At 37.4% G+C, this 18,125-nt stretch overlaps 1 protein-coding gene across 2 annotated transcripts in view; it reads left to right on the top strand.

Annotated features, from left to right (window-relative positions):
* Positions 1–16,947, top strand: part of CEP41 (centrosomal protein 41) — a 42,943-nt gene extending 25,996 nt beyond the window's left edge. Inside the window, exons 3-11 of one of the 2 annotated variants that reach the window (XM_061198059.1) lie at positions 619–666; positions 4,789–4,850; positions 6,139–6,208; positions 11,626–11,770; positions 13,468–13,619; positions 14,024–14,091; positions 15,132–15,246; positions 15,689–15,904; positions 16,597–16,947. In XM_061198059.1, the coding sequence (XP_061054042.1) occupies positions 619–666; positions 4,789–4,850; positions 6,139–6,208; positions 11,626–11,770; positions 13,468–13,619; positions 14,024–14,091; positions 15,132–15,246; positions 15,689–15,904; positions 16,597–16,745 (1,025 nt within the window). In that variant the 3' untranslated portion in view covers positions 16,746–16,947. Of the gene's footprint in view, positions 1–518; positions 667–4,788; positions 4,851–6,138; positions 6,209–11,625; positions 11,771–13,467; positions 13,620–14,023; positions 14,092–15,131; positions 15,247–15,688; positions 15,905–16,596 lie in introns of those variants that run through there. The other variant, XM_061198058.1, reaches the window with a different exon arrangement.
* The last annotated feature ends 1,178 nt before the right edge of the window (positions 16,948–18,125 follow it).

The raw sequence follows: 18,125 nt of genomic DNA, 5'->3' as shown, positions 1-18,125 counted from the left end.
CCAGGCCATAAAACATGAGGGTTGAGGACTCTCCACAGTGGTGGGAATCTGCTGTTATTTCTCAGCAAATCAAATCCACAGTGAATACTGGTGTACAGACTGTGTGGTCTAGTTCAGGCTGCAACATCAGCATGAATAGTGGAAGACCAAGTTCAGGAAAGAGAGGGAAACCACAATGATTAAGTGAAGAGGAAAGGGTTGCTTGGGTAGGCACAACGGCACATTTTAGACATTCAGAGGTCATTGCTTCTTTCTCTTCCTCTGCATATCTTCCCCACAAAAAGCTTACGGGGGGATAAATGGAAGAGGAAAGGCTTAACTCAGAAAGAAAAAAAATTACATGAAGTGATCATTCGTACTGCCTCGGGGGACTTAATGTTTATTGGGTGTGCACCTCAGCTTAACGCATTTGACCAGAACATTTCCCTGGATTCCTTACCTTTTAATAATGCTGTATAATCCAAAAGACTATTTACTATGTCTGATCCATTTGTCTACTGTAATTCTGTAAAATCAGAATGGGAAGGCTTAGGGAATACTTGTACTCCATTCTGTTTTCACAGTGTTACTCATTTTCTTCCAGGAAAAGCATAGCTAAAATCCTCCTTCTCTTTTTAGGTAGCAGTATGACTAAATACATTGAGAAGCTAGAAGAGATCAAAAAAAGTGAGTAACACTACTGATGGTTTGGGATAATGGAACCCTGTAGTTGCTCTACAAGTTGGTTATTAACGAACCTAACCACACTCTACAGCTGACACACACACAGAGCTATGGGAGTCAGGTGAGTGCGGCAGGTGCCTAGAAGGATGTGGGAAACACTGTGTGCCATTCTGGTCAGCTGCTAAGATTGTGGTCTTTGAGTCTGAGTTCTACCTGACTTAGATCCCATAGGAGATATTAATGTTGGAATGTGAAATAACCTCTAGTGAAGAACTGAGAACCCAAATTTCTAGTTTCATTGTACTGCAGTCTTTATGACCTTGATTCAAGGTACTTAATCTTTCCTATTTTATTATTTTCTCTATACCTGAGATAGGAGTAATAATAACTTATATCATAACATTCTTTTGAGTATAAATTCAACAGTATTCATGAAAGACTTAGCGGTGTAAGAAAGAAAGAGCTTATTCTTAAAGTGGTGTTATACATTATAAATTCATTGCAGTTGGCTTTCTTTTAATTAAAAATCATATTTCATGCACATCCTTTTAAAAAACTAATCTTCGGCAAAGATATGCTTCTAGTCATTGAGTGCACTGCCCTCGCACAAAATCATAATTTTTCAATCTGTGTCCAAAACAGATGTAAAATGTACACATCAAGGCTAGAATTAGAGAAGTAGGAACATCTATTTTCTAAGATGGATTTGTTCATAGCTTCAGTAGGAGAACCCAGTGCTAGGGCAGTATTGAGCTAATGGCAGTGAAGAGGTACTCTGATTGATAGCAGTTCAGGACTTGGCTCTGGTAATATACATCTTCTGGGAAGAGAATATTACAAATCCAAAATTCACCAGAACTTTTGTTTTTACACAGCAGGCCTTTTAATTTAAATGATAATGTTCCTGTTCCTTTTGAATTGCTGCAGTATTGAGAAACCCCAGACAATAGATATGGACTCAGGAGCAGCTTCTTGCTGACTCTGTTATTTGCCACGTTCAACTACAAGGACTGATGCTATAGACATTTGTTTTTTAGTGTGTGATGTCGCAGTATCCTTTTCTTCTTATATATTTTATATTTTAAACATTTTATGCTATATATTTAAAATGTTATATATCTGTAAAATATTCCACTTTAAGTATATATATTTTAAGTGTATATTAAAATTTTAAACTATGGAAAAAAATCTTGTTTACTCACCTAAACTTCATTGTTGTCGTCCTTAATTCATCCACGGCAAGCAAAATTCAACTGGCCTGCTTCGGTCTTGGTTTGTAGCCTCTTTCACCTCCTAAGCATTTGTAGCTGAGTGTAGGCTCACCTGTCCACACCAAAATTTGTCCCATAAAAATTGTCCCATTCCACCCAGATTGCTGAAACCCTGTTTAAAACAGTTCTTAAAAGCACAATGTGGTTTCTTTAATATCTAAACTTTAAATGGAGCTTATCTCCCAAAAGAAATACCTGTGGATTAGAGTCCTTGAAAATGCTTACTTCACCTTCCTTCTTTAGAAGTTGAGGGCTTCCTTTTAGTAAGACAGCAGGTTCCTCTCACCTTTTACACGCTTTGTGCTGATTCCCTGACTAGAATTACTTCAGATTCTGGTTTGGGATCTATATTTTGGAAGATATTTCCTTCTCTTTTCCCATCTTCTGTTGTAGGTGTTCTTTTGGGTCAGAAGGGAGGAGAATATTGCCTTGTTTCGTGACACCCTAAACCTGTCACTTTTCTCGGATTACCTTAGATGCCATGTCTTTCTGTGAAATCACAAACCTTGTGCTGTTAACTTCCTTTGATTTGTCTTCCACTGTGAGCCCAACTTCCCTTTGCTAATAATGTGTTTTAACAGAACCCTGAAAACGCAGAATTCCTTTGTAATCTGAATATTCTTTCAACTCTGCCTGGGGAAAATAGACACACTGTGTCTATTGACCATTCACAAAGCCCATTCTTGGCTTCTAGTGGTTAGATGACACTAGTTGGGCCCAGTGTGAAACATCCTAGATAGTTAGGTCTCTGTCCTTCCAGTAACTCGAGAGAGACACACTTAGATTCCAGACTTACCAGAGAAGCAAAACTTGATAACATATCTGAAACTAGGATTTTTTGTCTCCATCACAGAGTTTGGGAGAAGCTATAGTAGCAGAAGCTCCATTCTTAAAGCTCTGTTCGCCCTTGCAAGGACAGACTGTCAGAGCTTTCCAAGTTATCCTTTTTATAAAATTTAAAACTTACTGTAAAACGTCTAGCTTGATCTTTTATCTCTGAGTAATAATGTCAGAAAGTCCTAATGATGGCTGTCCTTCTAAACCAGAACCAGGTATGTAGAGTTCAGGCTCAAATGTGCATTGGGATTTCTAGTGCTTATGAGAGGATGCTAGAAACTATGATCATTAGAAAATAGCAGCGCCTGTTTTCTCGTTTAAGGTGATTTCTATTTAAAGGGGATTTTAATGTGTACCTTTTATACTTAGAATGTGAAGAATTGGAGAAGTATTTCAAACTATGTTACTATACCAAAAGAATATCAGTGGATAAATACCACAGTGCAAACTACTTTGAAAGCTGTTGACTGTTTTCATTGGCTGATTTATTGCCATTTTGCTTTACGTAAATGACTTTTGGTGGGCAAGTTGGTGGCAATTGAGAGAAATACTATAGTCGTTCACTTGCACTTTTTAAAGCTTCTGCTCAGCTTATTCGGGTCTGCATCCTGGTGGGTTTTAGAAGCTCCTTTGCATCTTGTATCTAGAAGAAGCTGTTTTAAGAATTTTCTGGAAGAAAGGTCAATTTTTAGCCAAATTGCTATCTTTAGGACATTTTAGAACAGAGAAGCTTTAATTCCCATAAGAAAGAGTCTTGATATATTTACAGAAGGCCTGTTTTTAAGGTAATATCATTTCCCGACTCTGAGTCGCAAGCTATTTGGTAAACCAAGCTAACATTATCCTCCAAAATAACTATTTGGTCTGTGCTGGTTTTTTGGAACATTCATGGAAATGATTAGTATCACCAGGTAAATAATCTTAAGTACCTTTAATCCTTTCCTTTGTTGCTAGGAGTCTTGGTTTATGAGACAGTGAAGGCCATAGTAATTATCCAGCTAACCTTTAGTAATTCTGAAATAATGAGGCAGTATTTAAGGAGTCAAGGACACCAATATATAAACCTAGAAGAGGAGTGAAGGGAAAGGGTAGGCAGGAGTTCAACGCTGAAAACTCTTCAGAATTGGCAAGTCATCTTCAGAAAAGTTTAGGGAAGCCAACTTTTAATATGCCTCTATGGGACAAATAATAAAGTGAGATTGGCTAAATTTTTTAAAACTGTTTAATATGATATGAAGAATTATTAACACAAACAAATGCAAAAGTACCCCCATTGAGTTATGTCTCAGAATTGTAAAGATAGCACTGAGTAAATATTGATGTTTTCAGTTGATTTTTCTTTTTTTAAATTGTGGTTAAAAAAAACCCACATAAGAAAATTTACCATCATAACCTTTTTCAGTGTACAGTTCAGTAGTGTTAAGTATATTTACTTTGTTGTACAATAGACCTCCAGAACTTTTTCATATTCAAAACTGAATAGGTTGATTTTTATTGAAGTGGAGTTGAGGGAAAATTTATATAAGAGATTATCAGAACCAATTACAGGTTTGTGCCCAGCATTGTACTCCAGGAAAAAAAAAAAGGGTTGGCCTGTGTCTCTAGCATAGTTTGTAACTTCAGGAATAGAATTGTACTCTTTTCAGGGCAGAGATAGAATAGTAAATGTCTTACCAGCTCTTGACCTAGGGCAACTCAGCTTCTCTGGGTCTCTGTCCTCATTTGTAAAATGCAGATGTTTATTCCCTGCTTATTCTGAGGGGTAAAATCATTAGATCCAAAAAGGTGGCTTATAAATTCAGCTTGAGGCTTCTTACTGGCCAAAGCAAAGGAATAAATGAAAAGGTGATATAATACCTGCCATGCTTAATTCTGAGGATATCATGAGGATCAAATGAGATAAAACATGTAAATAACTTGAAAAATATACCATATAACTTGATGACTAGAAAGAATTAATATCTCTAAGAAAACAAAAGAAGCCTGGAAAAAATATTTGTCCTGTTCTGCTTTTCAGATTATAGATACAAAAAAGATGAGCTTTTTAAGAGACTAAAAGTTACAACTTTTGCCCAGCTGGTAAGTTTAATGATCTTCCAATGGAGTAAAGACTTTCTAATTTGTGCTGCTTTATGTGAGTATTTCTAAATTCAACTCTAGGTAATGTTTGCAGAGGGTTTTCTTCTGATTCTTTATATTTCACCTATGAGAGGACTAATTGGTATTTAATTTTCTTTTTTCTTTGATAAGAATTTTGTAAAGTAAAATGTACATTCTCCTTTTTAATCATCAAATTTGTAGTTTAGGTTTTATTTTTCCTTGCCCATTTATCTTAATATTGAGAATCTAGAATTCTGGATTATTTATTGCTTGGACATTTTTCTCTGTGGAAAGCAGGTGATCTCCCATCTATGACTGGGTTCTTTTTCCAAGTCTTTCTGCCATGGTCTATTTTGTTACTTTAGGAAAGTCGCTTTCTTCTTTCATTTGAAAATTATGGACAAAGTGTCTCTCTGACCCCCAAACAAGGGTTCCAGTGATGTAACTTAAGGTGGATGTTGGGTCTTATGAGCTAAGTCGTGAAAAGTGATTTATTATTTTTTTAATTTGAATTCTACCAAACATTTAAAAAAATTTTTTATTGGAGTATAGTTGATTTACAATGTTGTGTTAGTTTCAGGTGTACAGCACAGTGAATCAGTTTTATTTATGTGTGTATATATATATATATATGTATATATATATTCATTCTTTTTCAGATTATTTTCCCATTATAGGTTATTACAGAGTATTGGTTAGAGTTCTCTGTGCTATACAGTAGGTCCTTGTTAGTTATCTATTTTATATATAGTGGCATGTATATGTTACTCCCAATCTCCTAATTTATCACTTCCCTCCAGGCAAAAGTGCTTTAAAAACTGTATGTTGGGTATACAACATTGTAATCAATATATTCATAATTACATTTATTTCTTCATTGCATGAAGAATTTCTGATACAATGCTGTTATTTTAAGTATTGCATTTTCAAGAAATAGCATGTTATGCTGGGACTAGAATATGTATGAATGCAGTTTTAAACTCTTACTTATGTTTCGAGTCCAAAATTATCCTTTTGGTCTTTTAAGTTTATTGTGTAATATTTTAAAGAAATCTTTTCTTCTGGAATGATCATCTGCAGTGTAATTACCACCCCCAAAGTAAGAAGACCTGAGATTTAGTCTCCAGTTGGGGACACTGACAGTTTCTTAAAACAGGAGATCTTTGATGTTTGATATTTCCTCATCTTTTGTTAAAAACAGAATTGCCTCTGTTTAAAGACAAACAAACATACACACTTCTACATGTTTCATTCTTTTTTCTATCAGGTCATCCAAGTTGCTTCCCTATCTGATCAAACACTGGAAGTGACAGCTGAGGAGATTAAAAGGCTAGAAGGTAATGAGAATTGAGGATATGGGGAAAATAACAAATTGACCATTTGACTGTGCTATTGCGTTCACAGGGACTTTGATGTATCTATTTGTAATTAGATTGTTACTCTCTGAGAAATGCTATCTGGTGCTTTGCTAATTCTTATTTCTTTAAAAAAGCCATCTGGTTTTCTGGCTGTAACATTTGTAGTCTTAAATGTTTTAAACGTGTTTAATATACTAATTACTTTTTTTCAACAAATATTTTTAGTGCCTTCTATATAAGTACAGGTCACAGAATTAGGTGCTGTGAGACTACAAAGATGAATAAAACACAGCTCTGCTTACGTGGAGTTTGTAGCCCCGAGTGTGCACTGCACATATGTATGTGTATTGGGTGAGGAAAATGATAACAGAAACACAGAATTACTAATATGACAGAAATTCACGGAGGACTAGAAGGAAACCATCGTTTGATGAATATGTATTGCTAGGTACTTCACATGAGTTTTCTTATTTAATCTTCTCAAAAACTCTAGAAGGAAGGTACACTGTACAGATGAGAAGCCCAAGCCTCAGAGGTTAAACTTCTTGCTCAAAGTGAACAGCCAATAAGGAATGGACATAGGATACAAATCTGCATGTCTCTGGTAGCAGCCAGTGTCTTCTCACTGCCTTTATTGCATCCTTATGGGGTCTTGGAATGTGCCTTTCGAGAGATGCAGGGTGCTGTGAGAGCTCTGTATTTTCCAGCTAGGAAACTGAGGTAGGCTTCTTCCAGGCTTTTGAACTGGGCCTCTGCCCCCTTTAGGGGTAGAATCTCAACAGGTGCAAGTTAAGGGTGAGGCTGTCTCAGGCTGAGGAGCAGCCTGAACAAAGGCACAGAGAAGAAATCCAAGCGTGTTTGGGGAATCTCATAATCCAGTCTGGCTGTAGTCTGAGGGAGGGGTAGGTGCGGGGCTAGGAGATAAGGCTAGAAAGATAGATAGGCGCCAGATTTACTTTCTTAAATACCAAGTTGAAAAGAAAACCTCTTAGGTGTTCTGTCATGAAAAGAATTCACAGAGTGAAGGTCTTTATTTTATCCTGAAGTCCTCAGCTGTCAATGTGTGGCTGTTTATTGAAGGGGAATGTGTTTTGTTAAGGTTGATGTAGGCCAGGAATTTGACTTCTGATTTCAAGACAAGTTTCTCAGGAAGTCTGAACACTGGGTTTGTACAACTCGACTGTCATTTCCCTGGGCTTGTTTTTGTTAGGGAGGATAGAAAGAATCTGTAAAAGACAGGAATTTATCTATGACAGATGCCTCTAACACAGCAGAGAAATAAGGGCTCTTTGTAATAGAGATAATTGAGTCTCCTCATACGAGTACTCCCAATTTTAACCTGGTTATATAAGTACCTGGATTTTGTCCTTTAATTCATTGTTGAGATTGCAACACCAGAACATATGGGCACATGCAATTTTCTCTTCTGAGATAAATTTGCAGGCTTTTGTAAAGTAGGACACCATAAGGTGTGAGTAATATTAGTGGCTTTCTAGTGCTCTATACAGAATAATAACTCAGGAATGCCTGTAGAACAGATTGTATCTGTATGCGTATTGGCCAACTTTGAAGGAATAAAAAAACTCCTTTTATAATGTTTATGGTTTTTTCCTGACTTAAAAGTATATTTCTAGAAAATTAGAAAACTGTAAAAAACATATAAAGAAGAAAATTAAAATAACTAATAAACCCTATTAACATTTTGGTCTGTTTTCCCCACCCACATCCCTACTCTTTGTATATAGTTTTGTATTATGCTGTTTTCAATTAACATTTTATCATGCACACTTTCCTATGTCATTAAATAGACTTCAAAAGCTTAATTGTAAAGGTTGTGTTGTCATATAATGTCTATCCTTTGTATATGCCACATATTTAATTATTCTCCTATTGTTGGCCATTAATGTTTTTCTAATTTTTCATTTTTATAAGATAATGCTGCAGTGTAAACCCATAAATGTTTGTATGGTTCTGATTTATTTCCTGAAGATAAATTGCTGCAGATTGTCAAAGGGTGGGACCATTTTAAGATGCTTGGTGCTGATTCCACATTATCTCCAGAAAGGTTCTACTTGTTTGCATTCCCACCGAGCAAATGAGAAGACCCATTTCTCCCCATCCTAGCCAATGATGAATAATTCTCATTTTTGTAAATGTTTGCCAATTTGATGGATGAAAAATGGTATCTAATAGTTTTATTTTGAATTTCTCTGATAGTGTGATTGAGCTTTGCATATGTCTGTGTTTGTTGGTCATACATATTTCTTCTTTTGAGGACATTATATGTCCTTTCCCATTTTTTTTCTAATGGAATGTTCATCTTTTACTTATTGATTTGTAAAATCTTTATATAATTATGATATCTTTATTCATTGGAAACCAATATAGCCTTGAAAAATCTTTACTTGATGATTTGGAATGAGAAAAATCTTTACTTGATGATTTGGAACAATACCCAAGCTGTATTATTAAGTAAAAAATAAATAAATAAATAACAAAATAAACAACAAATCAAAGTGTAGAGCAGTATGAATAGCATCCTCCTAGATATGTAAAAAGGAGAGGAAATAAAATATATACAAAATATGTAGTTGTTTCATTTCTGGAAGGAGACAAATATTTGAAGGTAGTTCCCTGGGGGGTGGAGGCCTGAGGGCCTGCAGGTCTGGAGTGAAAAGAAGACTTCCTTTCCATATTAGCAATTTTATCTTGTTTGCATTTTTACCTTGTGCACATGATCTTTTTTCTATTAACGAACTAGTTTTAAAACTAATAAAGTGTATTAACCTTTTCTCACTTACATATGTCACAAATAATTTTCCTAATTTGTTATTGACCTTTTAATTTTCTTTGTGTTGTTTTTTGACATATATGAGATTTGAGTTTTTACATGATTAAATCTATTAGCCTTTCATATTGTGTTTTCGTTTAGTGCTTTAGATTCATAAAATCCAAAATAAGATATTCACCTATATTTTCATCTATTAGCTTGCTTGGTTGCTTTGGGTTTTTTCCTACATCAATCCATCTGTTATATATTTTGGTATATGATATGAAGGGGTTATCTAAATTTGATTTTTTTGGATAGTTGACAAATTATCCCAGCACCATTTATTTAATAGTTCTCCCTTTACCCACTGATTTTTGATGTTACCTTTAACATACATTAGATTTTTGTATATATTCTAGGATTTGTTTCTGAGTTCTTTGTTATTTTCCATTGTTCTGGTGCATTGTTTTGATCATTTACCTTTTCAGTATATGTTACTATTTGAAAAGGCAGGTTCTCCAAATTACTTTTCTCTCTCTCTCTCTCTATATATATATACATACATATATCTTTTTTCTTCTCTTCTCATCTTTAAAATTCTTTTAAGCTTTTTTTTAAGCCCATTGGGATTTGTATTAAGGCTAAAAATTTGGAAATTTGGAAGAGATTAACATCATTTCACTTTTAGTCACCAAGTCAGGAATATGCAAGGTATGTCACTCTCTCTTCATTCAGGTCTTCTTTAATGTCCCTAAGTAAAATTTTTATAAGACCTATAAAGGACTTATAAGTTTTTATACGGCCTTTACATTTCTTAATAGGTTTATTTTCTAGGAGAGTATATTTTGTATCTGCAGTTGTTACTGTAAATGAGAGGTTCTTCATGTTATTTTCTAATTGGTATATAGGAAATTATTTTGATTGTCCATATTTTCTTTAATCTAACTTATTTATTTTATAAATAGGTTATTTTTATAATTAACCTTAAAACCTAGATTATTTTTATAATCTAACATATTTATTTCCCTTATTCTCATAGGATTCTCTTAAAGTCTCTAGGTGTATTATATTGTACGCAAATTAAAACTTAATATGCTCTTTAACAACTAGGCCTCTTATTTCTATGTCTTCTCTCATTATACTGGTTAGAACAGCAAATTCTCAAACCTTTTGGTATCAGTCTCCCTCCACACTTAATTTTTGAGGACCTCAAAGAGTTTTGGTTTTTGTGAATTATATCTATTAATATTTAGGGTATTAAAATTTTAAACCAAGAATTTTTAAAAATACTTGCTATTTACCTTAAGAAACAATACTAAACCCATTACAAATATAAATAACATATTTTTATGCAAAATATCTATGTTACCAAAACAAAAATATATATGGAGAATGACATTGTTTTACACTTTTTCATAAGTCTTGTTAATGTCTGATTTAATAGAAGACAGATGATTCTCATACCTTCTGCATTCAGTCTGTTGCAGTTTGCTCTTTGGGCTAAAGTACATGAAGAAAATCTGGCCTCACACAGATCTGTAATTGAAAAATGGAAGAATATTTTAATAGCCCTTTCAGATAATTGTGGATATTTTTCTTTGACACTACATCAGAACTTGATAGCTGGTACCTTCTTAAAGTTTAGTTGTAGTGTGGAATCTGAAACCATATCAATGAACTTTTCATACCCTGTTGCATTAAACCCATTGGTCTCTTTTGCACTCTGAATGTATCTTTTACTCATACATGATTTTATAACATCATTCATTGGTCATTTGGAAAATACTGGTTCACTGAGTTATGAAGATCTTCCAAATGTTGACAAATTTCATTACACAATATCAAAAAAGTCACATTTATTAACCACAACACGTGTCTTATCAGAAAAATCATTAAGATGTTAAAGAAGTCAAGCTCTTGATGGCAAATAGTTTCCAAAATTCTGATTTTTGTTCAAAATTTAATCACTGCAACAAATACCATCGGTTGTTTTCCTTGAAATGAGAAATTCACTTAGATCATTTCTGAGAAAATAGCTGCCAAATGCTCAAGTCTAAATAACCATAGTGTTCCTGTCAGTTTTTCTTCCAAGTAAAAGTGGTGTTCAAGGCAAAAGCAGCACAAATCACACACATACTTTTCCTTGAGACAACAATGGGACGTTGGTATGTAGCAAACTTGCTGTATGTGGATTCCCCCATTTCATCACACAGAATATTTAAAAAGTGTGTACTTAAGGGTGAGACTTAATAAAATTATTATTACTGCTTCATCAGGGACTTTTAAAAATGTGACTGCCATATTTATTAACTGTGAGTGTGTGCGTGTTGATGAAAAATACAATGACTACTAATAAAGCTCTGTACCTCTGCCCTGATTCTTGCTAAGGGGCCAGGAGTTTTATCCACCACTTCTTTTGCACCATCAGTGCAAATATCAACATGGTAAAAAAGGGGTCCTGGGGTCCACAGACTACAGTTTGAGAGCCTATATGTTAGAACTCTTAGAACAATTTAATAATGGTAATATGAGTTCCTTTTCTTGACCTAATTTCAGTGGAACTGCCTAACAAGTAAATACAGATTCTGAGGTTAAATTTATTTATTTATTCACTTGCAAATTTTAGACAATGATTCTGCAACCTCAGGCCCTGATGCTGAAATCACTGCCAAGACCAACGGGAAAGGGAGCCCTGGGGAGCAGTCTCCAAGCCCCGTCCAGTTCATAAACAGTGAGGGAGCCGGGGACTCCAGCCGCTCGACTCTTCAGAGGTGCTCTCATCAGATTCATGTTTTCACTGCATTTTACCTTCATTAATCTAGATACCAATGCCAGCGATTTAATGACCTTAGAAACAGGTTGGCGTAGTGAAGTCCCACATTTTCATCTCAGCCATTCTATTCTCTCTTTATATCAATTTCACCTCCTGAATCTTGTCACAGCATTCTTAGTTAATGTAAGAATATATTGATAGGAGAGCATTAATTTTCACTCCTCAACCCCATTCTTCTCAGCCTTCCTATATGCAAGTTTGCTATTAGGACTTAGCTTTACAACCACTATCTTTTGACTCAGGGAGTATGATTTCCCCCCCCCCCCTCCTTTTCTGTCTGCTGCAGCTTATAATTACCCTGTCTAGAATCAGAAGAAAAATAGAGTGCCACACATAGTGCTCTGATATTAAATAGGCGCAAAGGAGAGTGAAAGCAGCCTTGGTGTCAACTCTCAAATGCACATGGCAGTTTCATGATGCAGCACTTCCTCACAGATATTCACTGTTGATTATAAGACGGTGCTGATTTTCTGCACATATCCATCCCTTCTACTGGTAAAACAGTTCTACTAGAGAAGCTAGTTCTACTAGAGAAAGAATTGCTATTGTCGATTGCACTATTATTATTTTTATAACTACTTCTGTGCAAGGACTCTAAAATTGCATTCAAAACAAGATAGACCAACAAGGCTTCCACTGAGCACGTAATTTCACATGAAATAGAGTTTCTTCTCCTTTGGTTCAACAAAATATGCACTATAGGACATATAGTTGTAGTGATCATTGGATTTAAAGGCAGAATTTGACTTGCTGTGATGGGAGAGGAACTATTGCTAGACTAATCTGTGGTTTGGCATGTGTGTCTTCATATTTGCCTGGAAGAATGATCATCTTCTTATCCCAATACAGATATTTCACTACTCGCCACTTTGATCATAACACCTATCCTTTTTTCTCTGATTCATGTTTTTGCCACATTTTGCCTATATTAACCTGGCGACCAATTTCAGTGATTTTATGACCTCAGAAACAGGTCAGAAACAGACCTCCCTCGTTTTAATCCTAGCTTTTCCACTGTCTCATTATATGAATGCCGCCAAATCTAAAAGCCTCTTCAGCCTCAACACTGTAACCTATAAAATGGAAGTGACTACAGATAACTACTGAAAACATTAAGGTTCAAAATCCATACTGGATGAGTCACTGTATAAGTATATGAAATATATGAAAACACTATTGTTACTTTATGTTACATATGATATACGTAGAAATGCCCTCAGTTTTCCTGCCCTGTCAACCGTATTCTTTCCTCTTTTGCTCTGCTTTCTCACACTCATCAAAATTCCATTGGAGTATCTGTTTGCCTCTTTCTTTCTCTGAATGCTGCCCTTGCTTCTGGAGGCAGCTTGCCTACAGTTTCTACCCCCTCTGCGTGCTAATGACCTAACGTGCATTCTCTGAAGGTTAGTATGGACAGTGGATCCCCTCCTTCGGGTCCAGGGTGAGAGAACGGGAATCCATCCGTAGGATCTTGTATTCAGAGGCGGAACTGAGACACCACATCCATTTTCCTTTTTCTTTGAAGTGTCTTTTGAAGAGACATTGAGCACCGTCTCGCCATTCTGAAGAAACGCATTTGACCTTTAAGCCACCAATCCCTGACTAGTGTCTACTGACCTACTTTTTCACTTGCAGCGTCATCAGTGGCGTTGGGGAACTGGATCTAGACAAAGGGCTTGTGAAGAAAGTAGAGCCCAGTACCAAAGACAAACCTTATCCCGACTGCCCCTTCCTGCTACTAGATGTGAGAGATAGAGATTCTTACCAGCAGTGCCACATTGTTGGAGGTAAGAGAGAGAAGGCCTTACAGTGTCTCACTCCTGAGAACACAGCCCGGTACTGAGCCCAGGCAGGCTCAAACCACAGCCTGTGGTCAGCAGTTGGGGAAACTCTATGTTAGCCAGATGTGTTCTGGGAACCTGTAAGTTGGCTCTACCACATGCTCTGAGAGAGGCTGGTGACTCTCTCAGGGGGCTCAGGGGCCCAGTGCTAAATGTCAGAAACAGTGAAGTGACACTTCTTATTTGTTCATAGTGTCCTGTTTCTTTTCTTTCACAAAAGTATTTAGGTTTATAGCTAGTTGATTTTGAGAATATGTTTCTTTTAACTCTTAGACTTTAAACCAGCTGAGAATTGGGGCCAAGTTGTACCGAGAGCTACAAACTTCCTAAGCTTTTTCTTCTCTTTGCAGCTTACAGTTACCCAATTGCAACTCTGTCTAGAACAATGAACCCTTATTCAAATGATATTCTTGAATATGTATCCTTTGTTGCATTTTAAGGAGTTGGATGGTATATAGACTGAAGACTCAAACTTACCATGAATCATGCTCCTAGTAAGAAAACCCTATGAAGGACCTTTGATATTAATTAGTTTACTTCGCATATTTTAGAATTTCGATCCTTAGCAGTTGCTGAGAATGCTTCCAAGCCATCCTGCAGTAGGACAAAAAACATTAGGTTAAAGGTTATGATCCGTTGAGAGTCAGTCCTAAGACTGTTTTCCCCAGAAAGTTTTCCCAAGTAAAATGTAAGGAGTGAATTTTTTCCTTCTATTTTAATTTTTTTTGCTTCTTGAAATTTTAATTTTTTTGCTCATAAAAATCATACAAATAGAAAATAATTTAAATACTGAAAAATATAAAAAAGAAAATTGAAATCTCCAATAACCACACAATTGAACAACAAACTCTTACTACATTTTTTGTGTATTTTATTCCAGACTGTCTTCTTTGTCTTTTTAACAAAGTAAAAATTATACTGTATATATAATTTAGTATGTTGCTTTTCCCCACTTCATATTACAGTATATTTCCCCACACTAACACAAGCTCTTTATAAACTCTATTTGTGATGCAGTATAATATCTCATCTTTAGATTTACTGTAATTTACTAAATCATTCCTCTTTGAAGGAATGGACTTGTAGGTGGTTCCCATTTTTTTACTGTTATAAATAAGACTGCAGTGGACACACTGGGCATAAAAGTTTTTCCGTTTCCTCATCTGTAAAATGGAGGTTGTAATACTCTCCAGGATTGTACAGATGAAAGAGCCAAAGAGCGTACAGTGTGTAACTAGTGCCATCTTGGACATGGTGATACTAGTTCATAGAAGAAAAGGATACCAGCTTGTGTGGTTTCCACGACAGGAAAAAGTCCTGTACCCCCTGAAGAGGGGTCATCTGATGCTCCTTGAACTCAGAGAGGTAAACCTTGACAGCTCTTCTTCCTCAGGGGTTTCTGTATAGTCTAGGAGCATTAGCTCAGCGTGGTCGAACCTTAACTCATCTGCTTCTTAGAAAAATGCCCATGGCAAGATCATCATTCTGTATGACGACGATGAGAGGCTGGCCAGCCAGGCAGCTACCACCATGTGCGAGCGGGGATTTGAGAACCTCTTCATGCTTTCCGGAGGTGAGGGGCTGTGTTCTGCTTAGGACTTAAAAGGCGAATACTTGGGCTCACACTCCTTCAACTCCACCCCTATCGCCTTTTCCCTCCCAGAGCTCAGAACTTAGTATTCTGGAAAGAGAGACAACCATGCTGGCAGAAAGGAGTCAGGATACGTGAAACTTCCGTTAGCTCCATCAGCACATGTTTTTAATTCCTGAAATAATGATGTTACTTTATGGCCCTGTAAGAAAGCCTTAATGCTGAAGACCTGAGCTAAACGATTTCTGGTGGAATTCTCAGAATCCCACATAACAACTGACATTTTCTGGTGTAATTTACTTAATGGTGAAGCAGTTAAGAAAGATTTCCTGTCCTTGTGTTGAGGAGACATGCGGGCTCCTTTCCAGCTTGCCTTGGCCTCACCGTGCTAACACGGCTTTTTCTGATGATCTTCCACACCTAGGTCTAAAAGTCTTAGCTCAGAAATTCCCAGAAGGACTGATTACGGGTTCCCTGCCAGCATCTTGCCAGCAGACCCTTCCGCCTGCTTCTGCCCGGAAACGATCCGGCCCGAAAGTGCCGCCCCCAGCAGCCGAGAATAAATGGAGATTTACCCCAGAAGACCTAAAGAAGATAGAATATTACCTGGAAGAGGACCAGGGTCCTGCAGACAGTACTAGTAAGATATTTTGACCTTTAGAAATAATGTTTTCTGTAGAACTTGAGGTTTGCAGCTTTGAACATCAACCTCATCATATGAGAAGCTTGATCTCTTATATTCAGATTCTTCAAATATTTGCAGGAGGAGGGGAAGGTGCAGGTGCTATGTGAGGAGAGGGGAGGTGAGTGGAGGTGATCGCAGATTATGGTAAGAATTAGGCATTGCACACAGACATAGAAAGAGAAGAGAGGGTATCAGTCAAATAAAGTGTGCATCTCAGGCAGAGTTGAGAGGCTAAGCTGAGCCTTTCACATTCCTTCTCGGAAAGCTTTGCTTCCTTCTGCTGCTTCTGGGTACCTTTAAACTACTTCTGGCCTTTCCTTTGGCACACTGCTTTCTCTTTTTCCTCTAACCATTCCTGTACCCTTCTCTACTGAGAAGGAATGAAGGACAGACGAGGTTGATTGGGATAATGGAGAGGAAGGAAAGAAAAGCTATCTCGGTTTCCCTTCATCCCTGCCCCCTTCCCCACCTTCTAATTGATCTCAAGGATGAAGAGTAGGTTTTAGCCTAAAGTAGATGCTGAATAGGACTTCATTAGCTTAAAAGTGGTTTGTAGCATAAGACTTCATTAGTTTAAAAGTGTACTTGGCAGGTTGTCCCTGGAATCATTTTTGCAGCTCTGCTCCCTGCTTTCTTGCTCCCTTCAGGCCGGCTGAGCCAAGGTAATGCTTCTGGAAGAGACTCCAAGGTTCCAGGCGCCCGCAGCGGTCAGAACCTGCCTGCCGGGGGCCCTGCCGGCCACCAGAACCCCCGCTCACTGGGCAGTGGCCACCTGCAAGGCAAACCCTGGAAGTAAAGACTTTGTCTTAGTCAAATAAATGTTTTCTCTCCTTTCGGAACCCCTGAGCAGTTCCCAAGTTGGTCCTTTTAAGAAGGTGCTGCAGAGGAAAGACCTCAACATGTGTCAGGCCCCCTTTCCTCTTCCTGTCTCCAGCTCCTCTCCCACATCCAACCCGGGAAGGATTTTTACAAAAACCAGAGGCATGACAGGCTCTAGTGTCCTCCCTGTTGTTTACAGAATATTTAAGTCTCTGAAACTGAGTAGGAAAAAAGTCTAATTTTTTTTTTTTTTTGATAAGGTCCAGTTTGTTTTGGTCTATATCCTGCATTGTTTTGTGAATACTTCAGGCATATCTGGTGTGTCCTTCCCAGCCAGTTCTTTTTCACTCACTCTTCTTGATTTCATGAAGTCTCTCTTGGTAGGCTTTGCAGCCTGAGAAGCTGTCCCTGGGGGTGCAGACGATTCGTAGCTTTCAGCCCCCACCAGCTGTGGACCTGCTGGCTGAGGAGCTCTCTGCCCAGCACCCGATGCAGGCTCCGTCTTCAGTTTGGAAGCCGGTACCTGTGAGCATCACTCAGTTAAGATTTAGCAGTAGCTCTCACATGTGCTCAACGCTCCTCCTCACTAGATGTTTTCCTGGAACCAGCACAGGTGATGATGTGTGCTCAGCTGCCTTCACGGGCAAGTCCTGCCCACTGTTCAGGGCCGGGTTGAGAGCCACTGAAGCCCCCTGGAGCCGTCCCTCATTTGTGGTTGGTTTATTAGTTGTAAACTCCCATTACCCAGCTCAGGCCCATCCATCTTAGATGGGTAGAAATTATGGCCACTTGAAAACATTGGCTTTGGTTGGGCCACTGCCGGCACACAAGGTGAGGACAACTCCACAGTCCTTTGTCAGAGCTGACAACCCTTTAAACCCTTGCTTAAAAAATACAGTATTAGTCTAATTGAGTAATTAGTGCAATTCCCTGCTTACTTCTCATTCTCATGACTGAGCTGTGATTAGGAGGTTTTGATTATAGATTCTTGTTTGGGCCTGAATTTTGAATCAGCATTAATTGAATTGCTAGATGACTGACATTCATTCCATTTAATTGGGGGAACAAAAGACCTCAGGTAAGGATGAGGAACTCTGAAATCATCAGGAAAAGGAAAAAGAGCCTTGTTAATTTTTATGGTCTGTGATCTGTAGCTGTGATAAGGGACTAAGGAATAAATTGTGCTCTTTGTCATGGCAACCAGCTTCTGAAAAGCCAGCTGAAAATTGCCTATCCTTAGGTGGTTATTGCTGCTGGGTAAGATTTGTCTTAACAGGACTATTTTTCTCACCACCAAAAAAAAGAAAGTATCACAGTATTTCCAGCATGGGGGGCTGTGTTTGTAGGAGAAATAAAG

This window comes from Eubalaena glacialis, chromosome 8 (genome assembly GCF_028564815.1).
Source record: "Eubalaena glacialis isolate mEubGla1 chromosome 8, mEubGla1.1.hap2.+ XY, whole genome shotgun sequence".
NCBI classification, from domain to species: Eukaryota; Metazoa; Chordata; class Mammalia; order Artiodactyla; family Balaenidae; genus Eubalaena; species Eubalaena glacialis.
This window is presented reverse-complemented; position numbering and strand designations above follow the sequence as displayed.